The sequence below is a fragment of the Melospiza melodia genome, chromosome 4, assembly GCF_035770615.1.
Source record: "Melospiza melodia melodia isolate bMelMel2 chromosome 4, bMelMel2.pri, whole genome shotgun sequence".
Classification (NCBI taxonomy): domain Eukaryota; kingdom Metazoa; phylum Chordata; class Aves; order Passeriformes; family Passerellidae; genus Melospiza; species Melospiza melodia.
This window is the reverse complement of record NC_086197.1, coordinates 17,463,820-17,488,153: the sequence shown is the minus strand read 5'-3', so window position 1 is coordinate 17,488,153 and position 24,334 is coordinate 17,463,820. Positions and strand designations below refer to the sequence as shown.

Below are 24,334 nucleotides of genomic sequence, written 5' to 3'. Positions count from 1 at the left end.
ATATTAAATTGATCCACATACTTTTTATTTCTCAAAGAGAAAATAAACTCTGCAAGAGTACTACCATTTTTCACCTACTGATGAACCAAACGGATTGCAGCTATACATATATAGTATTTTGGAATGACATACCTCCAAGATGCCCTTTCTCTTCTTTTCTTCACTGTCTGTACAACCAATTATAACATGATAGCAATCTTTACAGACTTTGTTCAATTTGTTGCCATCATATTCGAGATGTGCTTTGTAATCGGAACATTTCCAGCAAACCACCTTAGAAAAGGAAATACATATAATATTTAAGTATTTATAGAAGTTTATTAAAATATAAGTAAAAATTAGTGTTAAGCTTTTTGTAGTATATTTTTAATTATACAGAACAAGAAAGATGTCTTTATAATATGTCAGCAATAACTTAAATGAAAATAATGATTTTCCAAATTTGTGCCACTACTTAACTAGAAGTGCTTCTTCCTATTTACTGGCTGGAAATTTTGCACTTTGCATAAAATCACATTTAGCTTTTAATTATATCTGTAGTTTCAAGTTAGTATAGAATCAGAATATAGCCCAAACCATGCTGGCAGTTTCTTTATATGCCAGTGTGAAAAGGTAAATTTACCACCTGGTTTTCTATGTAACCAGAATGAGTTTATGGGATTAAAAAAAACCTACAATTGAGATGACCTTTTAATGATAAAATTCTGATAAAATCAGAAATGGCTACATTTTTAACTTGCCAAGAAATAATAGCATATTTCAATGTACATACATATACCTATACATATAAAATTTGCAATTTTAAAATCAAATCATAAATACACAGAATAAATAAGTCGATATTCACTGATTTTTCCTGATTTTTCTTTTCAATATTTCAACTTTGATATCTCATATCAAAGTTGTTTCATTAGAACTGGTTTTCCACAGAACTTTTCTGTTACATGAAAAAAGATGCCCTGAATAAAAAAATATGAGTGAAGTTATTTCAAGAAACAAAGGCAGATAAATGGATTTGAACCATTAACACATCTGAACAAAACTTTATTGTCGACTAAGGCTTTGCAGTGCTAATCTAGATCAGCACCTTCAGCTTGTAGCCCTAGACAATCCTTGTTAAGTATTCCAAATCAGTCACTTTTGGAGAGCCATCATTGCTAGCCCAAATTAACTCCCATGAAAAAATTTGAAATTAAAGCACAAGGAGATGTCATAGAACTATAAAAGAGGGAAGTAGTTAGAGTCTAAACAAAAAAGGAAATAAAAATGGAGGGTGTGCTTTCAACATTAACAGAATTTTAAGACAAAAAGATCTGGGGGGAAAAACCCTCTATGACAACTGTAAAATTTAGAGCTTCTGAAAAAGTCTCTAGTGTTCTGCAAAGCACAAAAGCAGTGTTATTAATGCAACAAGCCCTTATACCACTTAAAAACATTAGAAAGGAATCAGACGAAACACCCTGTATAACAGATATTAAACCTGAGCTTGTGCTACCATCTGGTGGAGACAGGCAGAGCTGCTGGGTGGCAAGAAAAGAAAGCACAGCGTGTTTGCTGTTCTTTTGTTACCTTCTGAAAACTCACAAGTCATACTGCCATTGCTTGATGGTTGCTTTCACGCTGAATACGTTACTGTACCACCCCACAGGGAAAGCAGCAGCAAAACTCTCTCCCCACCCTCACATTCCCTCCTTCCCTGATGCTTTGCACATGTGCACACTTATTGAACCCAGCTGGGAGCAGCTCCAAGTTAACCTAAGGGAAAACTGCAGGGTTTTATGTTCTTTTGGTGGAGCCAGCCAGTGCCAGCCTGAAATAATGCTGGGTTATGCCATCTTAATATGGTCTTGAAATTATTCATATTAGTAGAGGTCTCTCAAAACTAACAATATACTGAAATTTTGCTGGATTATGCCATCTTAATATAGTCTTGAAACTCTTCATATTAGTAGAGTTCTCTCAAAATTAACAATATACTTTGTGCAGGGCCTTGGGACATTATACACAAGCATATGTGTTTCTAATGACTAGAGCAGGCAGAGGCTCCTTGGTGGTGTGCAGAGCTGCTTCTTCCAGCTTCAAGTGCAGCAGCAAACTCCACAGCACTGGCCAGGCTGCCCAGGGAAGCTGTGGATGGATGCCCCATCCCTGGAGGGGTTCAAGGCCAGGCTGAATGTGACTCCGAGCAGCCTGGTCTGCTGGAAGGTCCCTGCCCACAGCACTGGGGTTGGCACTTGTCACTGTGATTGTTTATGAAAAATCCCTTTGCCAGGATTTCTTCTCCTGGCAAGATGAGAAGCCTCAGCTTCTCCACGTTTTGCTCCTTTGGAATGGGATTTGGAGACTTGTTTACCCAGCATGTGAATTGTTTTTAATTAATGGCCAATCACAGCCAGCTTTGTCAGGACTCTGCTCAGTCAGGAGTTTTTATTATTCATTCTTGTCTAGCTTTCTAATGTCTCCTTTCTCTTTCTTTAGTATAGTTTTAGTATATTATATTAAAAGAAAATTATATCATCATATAATAAATCAGCCTTCTGAGAAGGAGTCAATTCTCATCTCTCATAATTCTCTGACTTGGAGTCAATTCTCATCTCTCACCTCATCCTGGGGACCCCCACAACACCGCAACAATAGGGTGACCACAGGGGCTGGGTGATGTTCAAAGTCCCCTCCAACCCAAGCCATTCTAAGCTTCTATGATGCCAAGGAGCCATGAGAAGCCAGGCAGGTGCCTGGAGAGCCTGGCAGCAATGCTGAGCAGCTGCAGCAGGGGGCTGGCACTCACATGTCCACAGGCTCGGCAGTGGTGCCTCCTCCTCGTCAGCGCGTTGAAGGGCTCCTTGCACTTCATGCACATGGTGACCTCGTTGTCCCGGATCCACCGCGGCGCCCTCTTCCCAAGCTCAGCATTCTAAAGGAGGGCCAGGAGGAGGAGAAAAGACTTTTAAAAACTAGGAAAAAACTGCACAGTACTTGAAATAAGGAAAATAGTTATTCTCATCTGTAGCAGGCCCAGAGCCTGTAAGACTTCCCTGGCAGAAGCCCAAGATAGGAAATGCCAAGTCATGGTGACTGGACTAGAAGCCCCTCTCTTCCACCTTTGGACCCCTTGCTTATCTCTCTGTAAGACTATAGATCACTTTCCTTTAACCCTTACTATAGGACAATTTCCAAAACCCCTGAAAGAGGTTTTGGAAATCTATATAAAGAGCTGCTTTTGCCCAGCTCAGGCAGAAAAGCTGTCACTGGGAACCTTCACAGAAGATTCAATAAAGACACCCCTGTGGAACCTCACACAGCCTTTCTCCTCTCTCTCCCTGCATCTGCCTGCCTAGGCACCTAGCAAGCTGCAGGGCTGAAATCACAATGAGCTGATAATCACGAAAGAGCTGATATCACTTAAGCTTGCTAAGGTTGCCTGTGGCAAAGAACTGCTCAGACTGCCGTGCCGAGCAGGTCAGAGCTATCCGGACCCTATTGCAGCCTGCTGGGGACACCCCGAACCCCAGAAAAAGCCTCATTACTCATCCTCTGGAAAGGAAATTACAAAACATAGCTCAAGATGCTTTTTGAAATCTATAAAATAAATAACAAAGAACCCAGTGAAAAATCATGATGCATCGCTGAAAGGGTGCTCTGTTACGTGTTTCAAGAAAGATAGAGGCTTGTTTACAAGATTTGGCATTTTGAAGAAAAACAATTACCAACAAGATGACTGTTTTGTTGATTACTCTGCTTTAGGAATGATGAGCTTGAAAACAAGGTTTCTGCCAAACTTTTTCCACTTATTGAAGAACACAATGGGTATTAAGAAGGGTACAAAGGAATAAGAGCAGCTTACAGAGACTTCAACAGGCATGTCTTCATATTCTTTAGCAATAGCATTTCTGAAAGTTTCATTCCTCTGCTGAAAAGCTTCAATAGTACTCTGAAGTGCCTAAGGAAAGAGTGGAGAGATTCTTCAGACATGGTAAAATTTAAAACAGACTCTGCATTCTGACCAGTTATTGATCAGCAGAAAGAAGGTAGAGACAGAAAACACAAATATTACTTTTCCAATTGCTTCAGTGACAAAATGTTTAGCAAATAAAGAATGTAGATGAATTTACCTTTATCCATTCTTCTTTATCCTGTTCAGAACTAAAAGAAATATTTGACACATTAGTTTCAGACTAGTTTAGGAAACACTATTCCACTATCAACAATTTCTTGCAAAAGCCACATAATGGTTCAGTAATTCTCAAGAATTTAAACAATACTAATTGTTCACTGTCCAACTTAAAAAAAAAAAAAACAAAACAAAACCAAAAAACAAAAGAAAAACCCAAACACACCAAACCAGAAGACAAGTTAGAAACATGAGAATTAACACTTCAGTGTATCTGCTCTCCAAGAGTTGCCTCCTCCTTGGATAATGTGTTGGGGAAAACACCCTGCTGCACCATGTAATACCAGTCATACAAAAGTTAATTTTTCTATGGATTGCTCTGAAGGATGCAAAAGAGAACCTTTACAATATCTCAATTAAAACAGTTCCCCACCTGTTGTTTTGCATTATTAGCAGAACTTTTAAGCTGGCAGAATCTTAAACTACTTTGCCCTTCCCACCTACCATCTGCACATGAGGAAGAAGAAACCTCTCCAAGCAGTCAAAATCATTCTTCCTACCTGCTTACAGTAAAAACAAAAAGCTGGGCTATTAACCATAGTACCTGACCAGCAGCCTTCCAAAGAAATAATCTACCAGCTGTTTAAAACAGTAATTGAAAATGTACTCCAATAATACTTTGAATAATAAATATAATCCTCCTACTAAAGAATAGGCCAAGAGTAAATTAAAAATTATTACAATGTCAAATAAAAGTTCATGAATTAAGGACATTAAGGCATAGGGTACATTCACTACTCATACATTGATAAAGATTTTTCTAATATAATTGAATAAGAGCTTTGTGGCATCTATTCCTTCGGAGTTTTGTACAGACTTAATGTATTCTAACAATGACCACAAAGCAAAAGATAAAAATCTGTGCTTCCCTCACCTAAAATAAACTAATGCAATAAAATTTCTCCTATGGGTAATGTAGGAAAGCTAACAAAATAAACTTATTTTGCTGTATCAATTTTCTTCTAATTAAAACATGCTTCAGAAATGGTATAGCAAGATGCCGCCTTTCACCATTGAAATAGGTGTATGGCATAACAATATACAAAATATTTAGCAAGATATCAGACAGTAATTTACAGCAGATATGACTGATAGCCAAAAACCTGTCCCAGAAATCTTGCAGATCTTAGTGGAAAGGGTTTTTTTGTGTCATTTTTTGAAGTATACATCTAATTTGAAATTGAATGAAAGTGTAGGTAAATACCTATATGCTGTTATCTTTGCACATTCTCTGCTGTAACTCTCATTAAACATTACATGTTTCTCATAAAGGAAAGTAGCTTGAAAGTTAATTGGCTAGCAGGCTATGCTTTGTCCCCAGATACATGGTGCAAACACAGAACTATACCAGCCATGGACATTTTCCTGTTTATTTAATCCTTGCCTCCCTGCAATGAAACCCTGACTGCTAAGAATAGGATTTTTAAGCAGGCCCAAAAGGAGAGAAGGAGCATCTCACTCTATTTGAGTCTAGACAGGGGCAATTTAGCCTAGGCAGTGCAAAAATGTGAGGGGAAGGTAACTCAGCAAAAGGAGGATACAAGGACTAATAAATTGGAGAGCAGAATAAGTGCCAGTGAGAAGAGTGCACCTGGAGGGAAAGGACCCAAGAACTAAGAGGAGAGCTTGCCTTCCAGGAGGAGGTTGATACTTGGACTGGAAGAATACAAGTAGATGGGAAATGAGGCCGAGGAACAGAGGAAAGCAGACCATCAGCTACTTCTGCAGAAAACTCTGTTCTGTGGAGGTAAACCCACTGGGAGGGAGAGCTCTGTCTGCTGGAGCTGCCCTGAGGTGAACAGACTCGTTGGTACCAAGGCAGCTCAGACCCAGAGGTACCAGTGATTATCACACCCTGTGTCCTAAAACACCTCAGTCAGACAGGCTGCCCTGGCACTGCCCTCGGATTCCCAGCCAGCCCATTCACAGCTATCCTGGGCATTTCTGCAAGGTTAGCCAATGTGCTATGCATCCCAGATGCATCTTCTGCTCAGGGAGATTCCTGGATTGAAAATTCATGATTTTTTGGCAGCCTAGGCTATTTCCAAAACACCAACATTAAGATGAAGTCCGCTGCCTCGTTCTTCAAATCTGTTAATCCACTCTTCTGTGTGTATATATTTGATCTCAAGGAACTGGCTAAAAAGACTGCTTACCTGGCCTGCAACTCCAGTGTCCTCTCTTTCCCAGACACTTGGAAAGTGTGTGGATATTCTTCATTATGGGTTTCTATAATCTTCATGCCATCTATGCCAACTCTGGTTCGAACCGAGAACTTGGATCCTACCAGGCTGAATTTGGGGACGCAGTAGAGCAACATATTGTTAAACTGGGGGGAGAAATAAACACGTGGTTTTGCACTAAGAAAAACACAGATAAAGCCACAGTTTGTCCACTGAGAGCTGGACAGTATCACAAAGCTAGACTTGGTGGGTGAGAAAGCAGGTTCTTTCCTGATCAGCTGGCACATAAGATGACCAAAGCTCTAATGCAAGACTTTCTCTTTCTTATTTCTTTAGGAACAGGATTCAGTGAATGTAAAAATAATTGTTCTGCTTATGCAGCAGTCTTCATAGTATTTATTATCAAATCATACTCAGACCAGATATTCTATGCCAGTGTAAAGCTTTTCTAACCAAATCTGTTCTCATGTCCCAATTCTACAAAACCTACTGTAAACTGTAGAATAAGGACTTTTTCCTTCAGTGTATACATTTATATTTATCCTGTACAAAAATAATTTTGTTTTGTACAAGTCGTAACTTATGTTATTCAAAGACATTATCTGTCTTTTCTCCAAGACAAAAGAACATTTCTTAAAGTTTTTATTCCCTGAAACCCTCCATATCACAAGGGGAAAATATAGTACAGAGAGCAGGACAAAGATATATTCCTTTACTAAAGTAGAACTTTAAATAATGTTAAAATGTCTAAAGCCACAGCCTAGAAGCACAGTTATTAAATCAGATATAAAGTGTTTAATTTTCTCACTTTTTTCCCCTCTCTCATTTTTCTCAAAAGTAATTATTGAAAAGAAAAATTCACTTCAGTTGAAAACTCACTTCAGCTGAATCCTATTTCATAGAAATCCTGACTACACTATTGCCTAGTCTGTATCACAGACACAGAGTACATTTGAGCTTGTCACTTCTCTTATGAAGAGAACATTATTTAAGTCAGCTGTCTGGCTCCAGCTGAAGTATTTCTATTCTATAATTTCTCCTTTTGTTTGAAGCACAGATAAGGAGGAGCTGTGCCTCAACATCCTTTATTAACCAGAAGAAGGGCCATGCCAGAGACCCCTGAGCAAAAATATAGCAGCAATTTTCAATGCATGGGAAGCAACAAATTCCACCAAACCTTCCAAGGGAGTTGTAAAGGGAGCATGGCTGTACTTTTCAAACTCCAGCTGAGAGGACGATCTGCCACGATATAAAACCCCCACAGAACCACAAGACTTACTTACTGGGACCCCAACACCCAATCCATCAGGGCAGAGATCCTAAGCTTTTACATTTCAGTTTAATGAGGGTTTCAAAGTTCTCAGCAGCAGCAGCAGCCCCCACACTCACCAGGAAAAGGTAGCGCTCCTGGGCAGACGTGTTGCGAGCAGCCAGCTTAAGGATCTGCCCTTCTTTGATCAGCTCATTTGAAGGGTTCACGATGTCTTCCTCCTCTCCCAGCATCTCATAGATCTCCAACAACTTCTTTAGATTCTCCTTTATGGTGAAAATACAGTTATAAAAGTTATTAATTGAAAGCACAGGTCTTGATGCAGTTTAAATTAAATGATGGGAGCTGGCGTAAATCTGGAGACTGTTAAGCTTTGGAAAACATATTTATACCCAGCATGTGTGGTCTGACTGATTAATTTAGTTGATAAAGCTAGAAGTACTTTTAGAAATGTTATATCCTTGGTAATTTTTAAAATGCAGTCTTTATACAGTCTGCATTACTTCTTGCCCAAAACATCTCACATTTCAATTAAGATCCTATCATCCCAGCCCAATCAGGCAGAGAAACAGTAACTGCTCTCTACAAACATTGTCCTGCACTGACAGAAACAGATGAAACATGGTTAAGACTCCAGGGCAGTATCAGTGATTTGAGCCAGGAGAACTAAGTATGTCCCATTTTCCACTTGAGAGAATTTGATCCAATGACAGATTTTGTCTGTCATTTCCAGGAGCTGTATAAATACATTAAGTAGGAACAATCACTTTGACCCAAGAAACCAATTCTTGCCATTTTTAGGAAGATTTGCAATTCACTCTCCTAGCTTGGCCATATATTGAAATATAATATACTGAAAAGTGATCAGGAAAACAAGGATCATTTACCATCTTTCTTATTGCACTATTTGAGTGACTTGCTGCAGTGGATATAATTTCCAGGGATTCTAAACAGAAGAAAAAGAAAATAAGTAAAACCAAAAAGCTTTACTTTTACTTATTTATGTACTACACAGGGGGGAAAAAGGGGGGGCACTGTGGTAATTCTACAAAAATATTTGTTGTTTTTATGTAAATTTCAAAGTACAATAAATTTCTTCAGTTAGCAATAAAAAGAAAACAAGGTAAAGTGGAAGGCAGAAAAAAGTCAGGTACCAAATAGAAACAATAATATGGAAAAGAAGAAGAGAATTATTGCAGTTTACTGTAGCACTTCACTACTTAGAATCACATTTTTCTGTGACAAGAACAGTCATGGTGCTGTCCCTCCTTTTCTCAAAGTAGTTCAGAAAGTCAAACAATATTTTTTCAGTTGAAACAGCTCATCTTATAATTGTTCACTGCAATGGTACTAAAAATGAAATATTTAAAAGAATTATCTGGCAAGTGAATTTGAACACTCCATGCAAATACCTTGAACTGTTCTCATGTAAATACAGAGAGGAAGAAATTTAAAAGTGGGCTGCGCTTTTTCCCTGCAGAAGCTTAAAAATACAATGAGCCTAACTTCACTTTTTTACAAGTAGCAGTCAAACATTCCAAATGTGCATAAAGCAAACCAAAATGCCAACAAAAATAAATTAAAAAGCCACCACAAGCCCTGATCATCTGCAAAGCAAACAAATCAAAACCTGTGCGCTATTCCAAAACCAAAGTAAAACTTCTGTTCTCCAGGAGAGTACTAAAGGCTTTATGACTTTAAAACTAACTTCAGTTCAAACAGATTTTGTTTTTCAAGGAATGCTATGATTCCACTGAAGAAATTCTATCATTCTTTCCATGGGTAATTCTTCACTTGCTCTTTCCTGAAAATATCTTTAATTTACAGTATCCTCTTACTAATATCTTAATATAGCTCCTTTAATGGCCTGAAGATATTTACTTTCAGCATCTTTCCAGTCTAGGGAATCCTGAGGCAATTTCCTTAGGTAGTCCTTTAGAAGCATCTCGTAGCGTGGAATGCGTTGGACTGGTTCTAGCATGTGATGTTGCAATGTCAAATTTCCACACACTTTTTCCTTCTAAAAAATTGTAAACATATTTCAATGAAGCAGGCAAAAATGTCATTACAATACCATAAAATAAAAGTAATGGTTGATGAAACATAAACAATGTATTTTGAGACATGCATGATAGATCTTCTGAAAGAATACAGAACTAGTTTACCAAACCAGATAATCAGAAAATCTTCACAAAAAATAATTGTAAAAACTTTTCTAAGTATTTGACAGTCTTACCAAAAAGTCTTACCAAAAAAATCTTTTAAACTCCAGTGTATTTTAAAATAGGTTTGTGATAACACACATGAGAAATACTTCTAAATTAATAAGAACAGTTCATGACCACATATATAAACAATCATTCTAATGGGCTACAAAGATATGTTTTACCTATGTGAGAGAAAGCTTTCTTTGAGGTTCATTTACAATGTCAACTCCCTCATATCTTAAGATGAATATTCATTTCCATAATCTTAAATGCAATTAGATTATAAAAACAAAAATTACATTAAAACCTACATTGTTTTCTTCCCTGCCTTACAACCAAAAGACCCCACAGAGCAGTAAAATTTAAGTAGAAATATTCCATTCTATTTCTAAGTGCTCACACTGCAGGACACACACGGCCAATTCCCAGAGACACCCCCAGGGAGCACCAGAGGGTGTGAAACGAGCCTTTGGGAAAGACTGGCATCCCTGTGCCCAGCGTTACTGGGAGAAAACACAATATTATTGCACGCAGTGCAGGGATCTAGGGATGCACTGCCTTTTCACTTCATCCTAAAGTGGTACTTACTTTGGTATTTACAAAAAAATGCACTATTTTTATAATCTTCAGCTATTTCAACCTCTACAAATTGCTCCTCTATTTTGCAGGAGAAAAATCTGGATTTTTGTGGGTGGGTTGTGCGCATACGCAGGAAGGAGTAGGGAAAAACAGAGTGTGAAGTGGATAAAAACAACTGCCTTAATTCTAAGGGATTTGGTATTTAATTTCCTCTTTAATCCTTTTTTCATCCACAAACCTATGTATTTTTATATATCACTTGATGATCTCCATTGTTCTCCCCATTACCTGAATGTCTTGGATAATGAATTTGAACTGAGGTGACCGCTCAGTCCACGTTTTCACCAGTTCCATCGCGTTGTCGAAATTCTTCACGTACTCGCCATACATCTTGAGGAAAGGAGCCAGCTTCTGCAGAATGTCTCCAATCCTAGGGGTGGTGGTCCTGCAAAGCAAGAGGGTGGAATCTCAGAGCAAAATGGAAAGAAAAAAAGTCACTCAAGGTTATAAAAGGTCTCAAGCGCTTAACAGAGAACCCTTCTGTTTGGGATCGCCTCATATGGATTTCCAAAATGAGCAGTAAATCTGAATTCGCAGGGAAAGAGTGTTTGTATTCCCCTTTAATAATGTAAAGCACCACAGGTCATGTGGAGGACTCAAATAAGAAAATCTAAAAAGTGTTTGTATCCCCCTCTAATGATGTATAAGCACTATAGGTCATGTAGAGGACTCAAATAAGAAAATCTAGAAAGAGTGTTTGTATCCCCTTTGATGATGTATAAACAACACATGTCATGTAGAGGACTCAAATAAGAAAACCTAGAAAGTGATGGTATCCTCCTTAAATGATGTATAAGCAGCACAGGTCATGTAGAGGACCCAAATTAGAAAATCTAGAAAGAGTCTTTGTATCCCCTTTGATGATGTATAAGTACCACAGGTCACATAGAGGGCTAAAATAAGTAAAGCTAGAAATTGAAGGCATGAAAGATTTTATTTACAAAATATGGCCTAATTTACTTTATCTGCAGTTCCTTAAAATTACATTATCTTCTTTTGACCATAATTTAATCCTTAAAATATCTAACCTGTGGCTTGGTTTGAGGGCTAAACCCATTCTGTACAGCTTCCACGCTGTGCCTTGTATAAACATAACATTCTATAAATATATACATATTAACATCTGGGTTTTAATTACTAATTATCTAAGGGAACATATGAAGGAAAGATAATCCCTTGGATTTCAGTCTTTTGTGAGAACATTTTTCCCAACTCCTGATGGCGCCTTCCAATAAACCAGAATAGTAAAGTAGCAGCTGGAGAGGCTGCACTCCCAGGGCACACAAAAATGTGGAGCAGCACAGAGGCCCCTCCAAGAACTACAACAGGAAGCACATTTCATGTCTCTTTTTCAGGGACAGACTCAGAAACTCAGTATCTTAGTAAGGATTTCTAAAAGTCTGAAATCAATGTCCTCATAGCGGTCTGAAGCGAAAAATTCTTCAGCCCACTCCAACACACCACTTCTCTGAGAGAACAGCCATGCAGAACAGAAGGGTTGTACTTGAAAAGTGAATATTGCAGGACTGACAAAAACTGGTCCAGCTGCAGCTGCCTCTGCAGGGCAGAGAGTTCCTGTGTAACACTGGGCTGCTGCTGGGGCTGGCAATGAGGGGACAAAACAGGGTGGGAAGTTGGTCTCTGAAATCATGCAGGGCTCTTATGTTATTCCAAAGTACCTGCTACTGGTCATCCTAGGATCCAGAAGTCTCAGGGTATTGTATCTAATTATCATTATCATTATTTGACAGCCTAGTGAAAGGTCTCCCTGCCCATGGAAGGGGAGCTGGAATTAGATGATCTTTCAGGTCTGTTCCAAGCCAAACCATTTGATGATTCCATGGCATGGGATCACTGCTGTGCTCTGTTACACACTTTTCATGAGAAATATATTGCAACAATGCTGGTTCTGGTGTTTCCAAGCCATATGTTGTAAGAGATATTCAGCTCCAGCTGTTGCTCAACTCACTCAAAATGCAGCTACTAGACAATTTCACTTTCACTTGGGAAGTTTAGATTCACACTGCCTTTTCTTCCAAGAAAGAATTTGCATTTGATCTGCTTTACATATTTTTACATATTTTTACTCTAAGTTTTCAATTTAAACCAAAACTCAAGGAAAGGTCAGAAATTTTTATCCAGGTTTTTTTGCAGGAAGATAAAGAATAATAGAAGCACATAAAGCTACCCATAGAACATACTTAATTTCTTGTGCATAATGAGAGGAACTTATGAGAAGACTATATCTGGAAGAAGCTATTATTCCAGACAATTTCAGAGACCAGTGATGGGGAGAGAAAATTAGCCCAGATTTTTACTTTCAGCAATGATCAGAAAAAGCTGTCTTCAACTGCACCCTTTTTTCTAACTCCTCCCAAAAGCACAGTGTTTCAAGGACATTTAAACAGGCTGTCTCAGGTGCAGCACAAAGGTTGTATTCATACAATTTGGAAAAGATAATATCCTTGTGATGCAATTTATTAGCTCTGCACCAAGAGTCAAAGCTTATCTGCAAAAGCACTTTTCAACCTTTGAAGCTATATAATTATACACACCATAGTAGTGAGCAGTTTAGCATTTTGCAGATATGTAAAGTAAGGCAACGCATACTCTGTGCTCCATAAAGTGTCTAGAGCAGAATTTTAAGATTACACTGTGAATCTCATTTCAAATCACACAGCACTGCCATAATGTGGTGTGAGCTGTTTTTTAAACATCTAAACTCCACTTCTTATGGACATGTACTCTAATGTAATCCAGGCATTCAGGAATCCAGGAATCAGTATTTCCTATCTGATTTTTTTCAAGTTCTGTTAAAAGAAATGGGTAGTTTTTACTTACTCCAGTCATTCTGCAGGGAACTTCTTATATTTCACAATGCTTGCATTTTATTACTTCCTTGCATTATAGACTGCCCAGAGGTACCATGTGTTTGTGCATGTGAAGTATTCTATTTTAAGGAACCATCATTTAAAGGGGAATCATCTTACAGAGTCAGAAGATGTACAGCTGCTGTCTAAAGCACCATTGCATCATCTAAGATTTTCATATATATTACAAAACAAGGGGTTTTTCCCCTTCATTTTTGGTGTGTTTTTTGATAATAAAGGAGCTATATGACAGTGTAGCTGGAAATTATGTATGGACAAACACTTGAATTCCTCATAATAAATTCTAGACAATTTGAATATAGGAGCCAAACAAGTGCTGAGGTGAAATGACTGGATGAAACTATATTTACCATTTCTTTTTAAATGAGGTTATCCTTTTTCCCAAAGAAGGTAGGGAAGCAGCAATGGTTTGAGACCTTTTTTTTTTTTTTTTAATTACATAGAAGAGATCAAAAATGTATGGCTGTGTTTTAACATGTCCAGAATCACACACACACACACCAAGGCAAGAAAAAGATACTACATCTGTACATGAGTATTACACAGTGTATTTACACCTGTTCTGTCCTTGCTGGCTCCAAACAGAGGTCAAGAAAAGCTGAGGGGGAAATGGATTTTGGAAATGAAATGGAATATGAAATGGAAATGGAATATGAAATGAAAATGGAATATATCTGGCATGGATTTTAATTTCAAAAAGAAAATTAAAACATAGAAAAAGAAGATTCTGTCCCATGTTATTACAAAAGGCAGTAAAAATAGAGGTTACTGTACTTCAGCATTATCATAAATCACATAAGTGTTATTTACCTCAACTTTGTACTCTGTACAATAAATTCACCAGGTAGCACATAATTTGAGTCTGAGCCCCTAATTTAGCAAGATCATGAGCAATCTCACTGCCTCCAGTGAGGTTACTCATGATCCATGTCCTTTATTTTGAGCAAATGATGCCAGTCCTCTGCTGAGTCAGATCCTGAGGAAGAGTGGGAGAGCAGATGTTCCCTTACTCACAGTGGCTCCCGGGCCTGGAGAGCTAATTTGAAGATACGTTCCCTACCTCAGCCCTGCAAGAGAGTTTCTACAGACACAGTTTCAGAAGTGTATTAACCAGTAAATTGCCTCTTACCACTCCTGCATTCTTTTTTCAAGTTCCGGAAGTAAGAATTTACTGTGGAAGGCATTTATCGATGAAATGTTGGAGAATATTTTATTAATCACCTCAGGTGGAAATGAACCTCGGTTGGCTTCCTCAAGGAGTCTGGAATAGAATACCTGCAATACAGAAAAAGAGCCACAAACCCATTATATTTAACCCATTATATTTAACCAATAGAAGACCACCTATCCACCTCTCCTGCTCCAGCTGAGGCAAGATTAACATTTCAATAATACAGATGGGTAGTGATGAATTCATTCATTGCCTTTCCCTCTCTGGAAGTGAAATGCTTCTCGTCTCCTGACACCCCCCTTTTGTTCTCATAAGGCAGGAGAGCACTGCAGGCAGGGCTGACACAAGGAGAGCCAAGCTGAAGCAGTGCCATTTGGGAGCAGCTCCAGACATCCCATCCTGTCTGTTTTAGCAGCTACATCATCTCAGCTTCCCCAGTCTTCCAGCAGTATTTTCCGCTCTTCTGTTCTTTGCAATTAGCATGATGTCTGATCACCATTAGCCCCACCAATTCCCTTGAATGTTGTATCCCCTTAACCTTTTGAAATCAAAGTAGTTGGCAGACTATGAGTTGTCCCCATGTATCATTTAAAGTACAGAAGAGACCAAGTTCTGAGTGGACTATAGTCTCTTTTAAAATTAAATGTATTTTTTCTCCTTCAGTGAGCTCAACCTGACTAGGTGCAGCTACAAAATGTGCATCTGTTAATATGCACATCACAAAAATCTCCATGCTTTTGGACAGCTCTTGTCCCTCTGCCACCCTCTCCCATGCTTGAACAGATTGCATATCCCCAGAAAAGGCTTCAAAAGTCTGGGCAAGGACTTGCAAAAGAAGAAAAGGGTCTGAAGACAGCAGCTTTGATCACCCCAACTGAGATAGCCAAAGTGTCTTAAAAGGAAAAAAGCCATGTACTGCCACATACACTCTAAAACATGCCCAGTTTGCTGCACTGCCAACAGCACAGCTAGTTACTTTGAAGACCATAAAGATTACACAACTTTTTAACCAAGCTCAGAAATATAACAGTCCCCTCCTAGTCTTCTGCTTTTCTCTCATTAGCAGCAGTTGAGCAGCTGTGTTTGAAACTAATTTTTCAGAATTTTCTCCAGTTAATATTTGAAAAACAGACATAGCAGTAATGCACTTAAAAAGTCATCAAGGAAAATAATTGTACATTACCCATCGGAAAAATCTATGCAGGAAGTAAACATATTTTTTTTTTATTTTTAAAGTTCTCTAAATCACTTTTTTTCACCCTGCAATATTTTGGCTTTTAAAAGTTACCACACATCCATCACAATGTAGGTCTGCTGTGTAAATCCACTTTCTTGAGGACAATTACTTGGATTCCCAGCAGCCTGAACAATTATTGTATCAGTTGAGACTTTTTACTTTTCATCAACTGTTTGTACAGCACTTCTGCACTGGACTTAAGAAATTTAAACTGCAGAGTCTGAGAAAAATATCCTGTAGTAAGGCAAAGCAAAGCCAGAGGCATCCAAGTAAAGGGTATATGTGTTATGTGGAAAGCAAACAAGACTTAGGAAGGAAAATTCTTAAGTCCAGACTTTTCGGTTTAAGAAATATCAGCTAGATTGTACAAAGCATGAGTCCAACCCTTTCCTTGCAGGAACAGTAATTTGTGTTTCTAAATATATAATGGTAAAATAGAGGATATTCGTTTTGGAATGGGCAATTTCTAGGTTCTTTGGGACTAAAGAAAAATTCTGATTGGGTGGTTCAAATTAGAAGGATTTAGTAATTTTCAAAGGAGTGGGTGATTGCAACATTCACTCCAATTCACTGGAAGCCAAAACATGGTTATCCATCCTCTTTGTTGGTTACCATCATGATTACTTAAAGTGACATCCCCCCACACAGAACGTATTGCATTAAGAGCCACAAAATTCTAATACTTATTAAAAATATAGCACTCTTAAAATAGAAACAAAGGCAAAACTTTGAGGCAACAGAAAATGACTGACTGGAAAATCAGCAAATTGTGAAAAACATGCCACATCTTCTGTAATTTATACCCACACTTATACATAGCCATTTGAGTGAATTCAAGGCAACACAATAAAAGCAAATTGAGAAAAATGTACCCCATCTAGGAGGTCCAGTCGGCTAACGTAGGCCTTTTCTGTTTGCAGAAGTTCATTGGCAATTTTGTGACGTTTCTGCTCATCTGTCTCCTGAAGGAAAAGAAGAGCAACTCTTAGGATACTGAAGAAAACATAATTTAATAATAACAAAATTTTTTGAAAATACTTATAGCTACCTTGTAGTCCAAAAAGAAATACAAGGTTAACATTTAGTAATAAAGGTCAACTTTGAAAAATACATCATTTCCCGCAGTTTAATCAACACATACAAAAGCCACAGAATGTTAAATATCAGTCAAATTGTGAAGAAAAATTCAAAGCCTAGAAGATGTAGTATTTTCCAGTTTGTGTAGGGATCTTTGCCAAAGCACCAACTCCCTACTCAACAGATCAGCTCCCATCCTGGTAAGTGAGTACCACTGACCTTTCAGAGCTGGAGGAGCTGATTTACAGAGTGAGAGGGAACAGATGGGAGCACTCAGTGCTCACCCCCGCCCCATTTCAGGACTTATTTGAACTGCGTGTTCTTTGCACAGCAAAATTATTGAAAAATGTGGTACAAAATGTTTTATGTTCACCAATACATTCACTGCTGAACAACTGTTGACTGCAATTAGAGGACTCCTTCATTAAGTCTTTATGGGAGTAATTTTTGCATTCTGAGGGAAGTTTTCATTTTAAAATCTTTTATTCTGCAAAATATATTTCTGGTTCTTCTGCTGAACAGAAACTTAAAACATTCATTGAATTTTCAGTATTAAACTAAATATGTTAGAATATGTAATTGTAAGTTGCTGGGCAAAATTACTCCAAAACAAACAATGAAAGGACAGCCTTCTACAGTGTCAAAACATTATGGAAATGCCTCAGGCTTGCAAGTGTCAGGCTCAACAAACTGACACTTCCATTACAAGGTTCTTTCTCCAGATCTAGTGATAGTCTGTCTGTTCACATCTAACAACAACAGAGTCTTCCTGAAATAAATGGCAGGATTACCACACTGCTTATGGGAAACTGGTAATTGCTAGACAAACCATGAAAATTCTTCATTAAAAAAAATAAATAAAGAGGAGAGCTTGAGTGGTTTCTGATTTCAAGCTGCACACTGCTTCCCACAAGGTTATGATAAACATTTGCAAGTACCTTTACAAAAATTGTGTGAAGAATATCAAATATTTAAGTAGAGTCTTATATTTAAAGCAGTTCAGTGCATTTTTCCCCATTTTGGTATTCAATAAGTATTCCAAATTTCAACATATTTCAGTTCTAATATGCAGTGTTCACAGTTGCACTGCTACATGGCAAACCTCCTCCTTAAAAACAGGCTTTCAATAGTGACTTCAAAGCTGTTCATTAAATCTGTTTAAATCAGCATAGCAACCACAGTAACCTGCAGAACAGTGTTTTAAGTGCTGTCAAGAGACATTGCAGGGAGCTGGAGATTAGCTATTACAGCTGCAGCTTGCTGCTCAGTGCAGCCATTTACAAAAGATCTCACATGTGGACTTGAGGCACAAAACCATGGAGGTTACTGGTTCCTCAGTAATTTTATTATTTTTCCTCACCCGAGAACCCCACTTTCTCCCTGAAGCAGTGCTATAGAAGCAATCCATAGTTTTTAGAACATTACTTGAACTAATTAAGAGAGGGAAAATCATGCATAACAAACAAAAAAAATCACATAAAACGAGCTGAGCCCAGATTTCCAACCCTCTCAGTAACAACCTTAGACATCATCTTAATTCTTGAACCTGCACCTCCTTTCTACATCAATTGCACAACCTGACAGAGGGATCTTCCGTGTGGGGTAAGATGCACATCTCAGATGAGTTATATTTTAATCACTGTGGCGTGTTCCTATTCCAGCACAAAAACACACACCTAGAGGGTCAGATCAGAGCAAAATAGCAGAAAATTCTACTACTGCTTCTCTTTCAGCACATCCTCAGCGGGGAAGCAGGGAGTGTTGTTGAGGGGAACTTCAGGGAACAATTATTTCAAGGAACATTTTAAACTTCTGTGACAATCCAGCACACATGGCAACTGAATGTATAAAACCAGGCAGAAATGGCTAGTGTGCTATACGGAGAAAATTTACATTACACAGGCACATTATTTAATCCCTGGAGCAAAATATCAACAGTGTGAGAGACTAAGAGTTGCATCAGCAGGGACTGCAAACCTGAATCTCTACTCCAATGCTTACAGTAAATTTATCAGCTGGATCTAGTTCTTTAGTACAAAGCTGCTCATGCCTAGAATAATTCTATTATTATGCATGCTTAAGAAATTAAAATAAGTGATTTTGAACTCTGAAATTAAGAAGAAGTGTGAAAAATGCTGGTGAAAGTATGAAGTTTCTTATTATCCAAACCAAACAGGAGCCATCTCCTGTCAAGAAAACTGTACCTGCCAACATGACAGTGATGTATATGATTCACTCTTACTCAGGCATAGCCCTTGCCCTGAGGGATTTGAAGGAATATATTAAACAACACAGACAGGGTGAGAGAACTAGAGTATGAACAAATAAAATTTAAATTACACTGTGCTTGTTTCTTGCACAGCAACCAATAAAGCAGGAAAATTCTGGTATCCCTAAAGTAGTGGCTGTTCACAAGAAGATTTATGCATTTATATTGGTTGCTGAAGATACACAGCTTTGTTTCAGGTAAAGAAGGCTAAAAACTGTAGAATCAAGAAGCTGGTAGAACTTCTCAAATCTTTCAACAGTAAAACATTTCTTGGCAGAGAATTAACTTTGCAAAACCAAAACTTTTACTCTGGTTAAACTGAAACATCACCCCACATTCAGAACTCCAGTATCTACACCAGGTTTCTGCATCTGAAACACCAGAGCCCCCAGCACTATCACTGAAAGAAGACATCATATAAGGATTTTATTTAAAGATGTTCAGTGGATTCTCCCCCATCTGTGGCATGCAGGCAGTCTGGATCCCTGTTTCCTACCAGTCTCACAGCAAACACTGACACATTTGTCCTCTCGTCCTCAGTTAGCTGCAGCAGCAGATTCCCCACAAGATGTTGTTCAGGAAGTTAATTGATTGAGATGTTCATGTGCTATTCAGCCTCCGCAGTTTACACAAACCAATTTTTTTGACAGGAGGTTTTTCTGCTGCAAGGCAGGAAAGTTTTAATTGTCTTTTTGCTTGTTATGATTGTGTTTCATTACCTTCAAACTAATTCAGTCAATAAGAGAAATAAAGAATACTCTACTCTGGTTGTTTGGGGAAATTGTTTCAGATCACTGCCAAATTTAATAAGTTTTGCTCAACTTTTTCCAGAACCTGCAATAATCTGTCTTTAGTCAGATCTACACTGACTGGGGGGAGAGGGAGGGGAATAATTGTAAGAGCAACACTATTTCAAAACAAGCCTTCTTTTCCAAGTCCAAAAAGTAATTTCTGCACTGGTTTTGCATCGGTCACCAATTTAATTCACCCTTTTCAGCTGTGGATTTAGGATTACTTCTACTGTACATGTACACATTTCCAAAGAGAGAGAGCACCACTTTCTGCTCTTTCCTGAACTAAGAAACACGACATGCAAGAGACAAGACACTTTGTATCAGCATCAAAATACATATATCAGACTCAAAGTTTGACTATGACTCACAAGCATCTGCTCCTTTTGCTTTTATTCAACTGTACTTACATTTTTAATCAAAAGGGCAGGAGAGTGCTGTTATCCTGTGTGGAGCAACTTCAGCTGGACTACATCCCAGTTTTAATATTCTATAATGACTAAGTAGGCATTTAGCAAAATCACAGATTGTCTAATGCTCTTAATTCTTACCAGTGTGTGCTTGAACACAGAAACAGCTTAAGGCTCCACCAGAACTCTCCTGTTGCTCATCATCCTTCTCCGAATCCAGACAGCGTGGCAGCAGCTCTTTAGACCACCACAGGGCTGATTTCCATCTCCAGGTTGCATTAACGCAAACTAAATCAGTGTTTGATTCTGTAAAGGGTGGCAGACACACTTCTCAACCCCCCCAGACTAAAGGGGAAGTCCTTGCTGCACAAGGTATCTCAGGAAGGGCTGCTGTGACCCAGCTCCGTTTTACAGATTCAGTTCTGCACCAGTGCAAGCTTAAAAGTCACCCTGCATGGCTATGTCTTGGTTTTGTACCCTTCAAGCACCAATGAACAATATACATCCAGTTACAGCCACATTACACCTCACAAGCTGACTCAGAGTCAATATTAGACAGATCACATGTGCTGGTCCCAGCAGCTCCAAGACAGATTTTAAAGAGATTGCTGCCATTAGCATTTCTCCAGTTCCTTCCTGAACTTTAAGACAGAACTGCTTCCCTTTTCAGCTTTTTTCTTGAAAATGCTCCCAGCACCTTACCGCGTGACTTGGATTCAAGCTTAACATTGTTGCTCACTGAGAATTCAGCACTTTATAGGCACAGAGAGGGGAAAAAAGCATTTCCCAACAGGAGACAGAAACATTATCACAGGTGTGGAGGGCCAAAAGTGCCTTGGACTGTTCCCAGGCTTATGCTTAGGTGGAGATCAGAACATTCATTACTGGGAAAAAAAAACATTACAGAAGAAAACAACCCCTAATAAAAAGAAGAAAACCACACAACCCATCACTTTCTTATCATTACCCAGGATATTTCATCCACCTTTCCTACTCACAGAATTACAGAATTTACCTCCTGGTATGTATGTATGTGATCCCCAGCTAACCAAACTCAAGTGAGCTGCTGCAGGTGCACACCTGACCAGCAGTGCAGAGCTTTTCCAGCATCAGCTGTTTGGCTCTGTGTTGAAGAGGAGAAGCTCCCCTTGCCAAACAGGGGATGGCTGGAGCAGAACTGTTAATCACATTCACTGCTTTGGTACAAGGAGGCAAACTCACAAGTAAACTTTCACAAGTGAAAAATATGCACTATTTTTCAGCAATTAATTTCCCAAGACAGATTTCCTTCCACCCACTTACTTCGCTTAAGCATTTAAAATCTTCCTCACAAGGGAACTCAAATTCATCATAAGTTCTCCTCGCTAAAAGTCATGTATTTAGTATACCCTGAACATTGCATCTATCTGATCACTAGCCGACTGCCACTGCCTTTTCAGCTTTGACTTGCCAACCACATCCAAGTTAGGGATTCACACAACTCTTCTGCCTGAAGCTCTATCATGACAGTTTACTGCACATGGCATTTTATTTCATATACACCACTAACATGTGTCTCTTGTAGGCTAGCACAGCTGAAGCATGCTGCTAAACAGGCACACATATTTGAGTTTCACTTTTTTTAAACCTCAGATAACTAATGGGGAAAGAGCCAAGGGGATGAGAAGAGTAAAAAGGTGAGGAGAGTGTGGGAAAAGGCAAGCAAGATTTTTTTCTTATCTTTTTCCAGAGGGAAAATAACCAAAATATTTCCAATTTCTGACCTGCTCCTGGAAGCCTATTTTTTGTAAATAAAAACCTAGAGAAAATAGGAAAAGTAGCGATACATCAGGAATGAAAGCATTTCTGTCTTTACCTTTATTTCTACAGGCTGATCTTGTTTACTCCTTTCCTCAGCCGGCTCCTCCTTGACATCAGCATCAATTCCTAGAGTTTCGCTGTCGGGTGGGAGCAGCACGTTGCCGCTGGGAGTCCTGTGGCAGCTGTTGAGCACCTGCTCCTCGCAGGCAGCCTCAGCTGGCAGGGGCTCCGTGTGAGCGCTCTCTCCTTCCCCGTTGGTCAAGCTGCTGTCCGTGGCCCCGTCCGGGAGCGGGGTGGACGCGGCCGAGCCGCGCTCCGGCGATCGCCGCTCCTCTTCCTCCTGCTCCGCCACGCCGTTGGCCGTGGGCAGCTGTGCAACCTGAGTTCTGTCAGTGTTACTGGTTCCCTGTGTCTGTAGTGAGTGCTGGGAGGGGAGTTTTGGCTGAGGTGATGGAGTGGACCCATATCTTCCTTGAGATTTAGTGATGTGGAGAACGGAGGGGTCTTTCTTGAAGTCACTAGGGTTCAGGGAGCTAAAAGACCAAGCAAATAAAGCATGGATGAGAGGAGGGTTAAATGTGGACTCATAGAAAATCCTAGCATGTGAAAAAGGAGAGTTGCACCACATAACTGATTTCTCCCAAAAAGTCTTCTTTTTCCGGTGTTAATATCAGGAAGTTCTGAGACCTGAAATGCAATAAAACACTTACAAACAAGCTTCTCTTACCAGAAACCCAGACCTCTGCCCATTCTGAGCCATTGCATCCCTATGTGTCTTGAATCACACGTGCATGGGAGATTTACATTGGATATTAGGAAAAAACTCTCCACTGAAAGGTCATCAGGCATTGGAACATGTGGTGGTGTTCGCAGGGGTCCCAGGATGAGGGAACCGACAAGGATCTGACTCCATGTTTCAGAAGGCTTAATTTATTATTTTATTATATATATTATATTAAAACTATACTAAAAGAATAGAAAAAAGGATTTCATCAGAAGGCTAGCTAAGAATAGAAAAGGAGTAATAACAAAATCCTGTGACTGACCGAGACAGTCTGGACAGCTGACTGTGACTGGCCATTAATTAGAAACAACCACATGAGACCAATCACAGATGCACCTGTTGCATTCTACAGCAGTAGACAATCATTGTTTACATTTTGTTCCTGAGGCCTCTCAGCTCCTCAGGAGAAAAAATCCTGAGGAAAGGATTTTTCAGAAAATATCATGGCTACAGGAACAGGGTGTCCAGGGAAGACATTGAGCCACCATCCGTGGAGGTATTTAAAAGGTGTGAGGATGTGGCACTTGAGGAGGTGGTTTAGTGGTTTGGCAATGCTGGGTTAACAGTTGGACTTAGTCATCTTTTGCAACCTAAATTTTTCTATTCTTAGCTCCATGAAACAGAGCAGGAAACCAAGAAACTGACAGACAGCTTGTCCAAAGTGTCCCAGAAGGTTATTGATAGAAATGGAGCAAGGCTTGTGGTTTCCCAAGTCCTAGTTCACTGCTTAAACTAACAAATAGCCCATTCCCTAACAGCTCTTTAATTATTAAAAATTAATCAAATAAAATCAATCAAGAACATTTAGCATCCCTTTCCTTAGTTCAGATTATTCAAGGACCTTTACATTTTTTTCTCATTTCCAGTTTCCTTTGTTTCCTTAGCAATGTCCTTTTTTCATGCTGCATCTTCTCTGAAGATCTTTGTTCTCCAAAATTTGTCTCTGCGTTAAACATATTATTTCTTGTTCCTGACTGTCCCCTAACTATTCCTGGTATGGACTTCCATCTTCTGGAAGGATGAAAACTGCTTACAAAATGTACTTTTAGTTCTTATTTATAGGATACTTTACACAAATGTTGCAAACATATCCTGCACTTTTGTGCATACAGATGAAAAATAATTTACACTAGCTTTTTCTTCCATCATATAACAAAAAAAAGTTTAAATCACTTTTTCTTTAGTCATGTAAAGACTATGTTTTTTTTATTAAATAAACTTAACTCCAGGATAAAATTAATATATGTTTTTCAGCTGCCTGCACAAAGAGGTTTAATTAACTTTCTGACATGCCTACATGCTTGTGGGCTAAACATACTAATGAAAATAAGTTATTAGAGTTGACAATCACAATTTGCAGTTCATGAACATGCTACCTAGCCATTTCAAGATCCTTAATTAAATTGAAGTTCAGCTTCACAGAAGACATATTTT

General features: G+C 38.8%; 1 protein-coding gene across 6 annotated transcripts in view; it reads right to left on the bottom strand.

The window, feature by feature from the left end:
* FGD4 (FYVE, RhoGEF and PH domain containing 4) overlaps window positions 1-24,334 on the bottom strand; it is a 91,599-nt gene that overhangs the window by 8,254 nt on the left and 59,011 nt on the right. For all 6 annotated transcript variants that reach the window (XM_063154074.1, XM_063154077.1, XM_063154076.1 and 3 more), the window contains exons 4-15: window positions 22,172-22,649; window positions 16,642-16,731; window positions 14,491-14,636; window positions 10,699-10,855; window positions 9,506-9,644; window positions 8,512-8,570; window positions 7,744-7,890; window positions 6,328-6,500; window positions 4,113-4,143; window positions 3,845-3,940; window positions 2,789-2,914; window positions 133-273 (exon numbers count right to left, since the gene is read on the bottom strand). In XM_063154074.1, coding sequence (XP_063010144.1) covers window positions 133-273; window positions 2,789-2,914; window positions 3,845-3,940; window positions 4,113-4,143; window positions 6,328-6,500; window positions 7,744-7,890; window positions 8,512-8,570; window positions 9,506-9,644; window positions 10,699-10,855; window positions 14,491-14,636; window positions 16,642-16,731; window positions 22,172-22,649 — 1,783 coding nt within the window. The remainder of the gene's footprint in view (window positions 1-132; window positions 274-2,788; window positions 2,915-3,844; window positions 3,941-4,112; window positions 4,144-6,327; window positions 6,501-7,743; window positions 7,891-8,511; window positions 8,571-9,505; window positions 9,645-10,698; window positions 10,856-14,490; window positions 14,637-16,641; window positions 16,732-22,171; window positions 22,650-24,334) is intronic.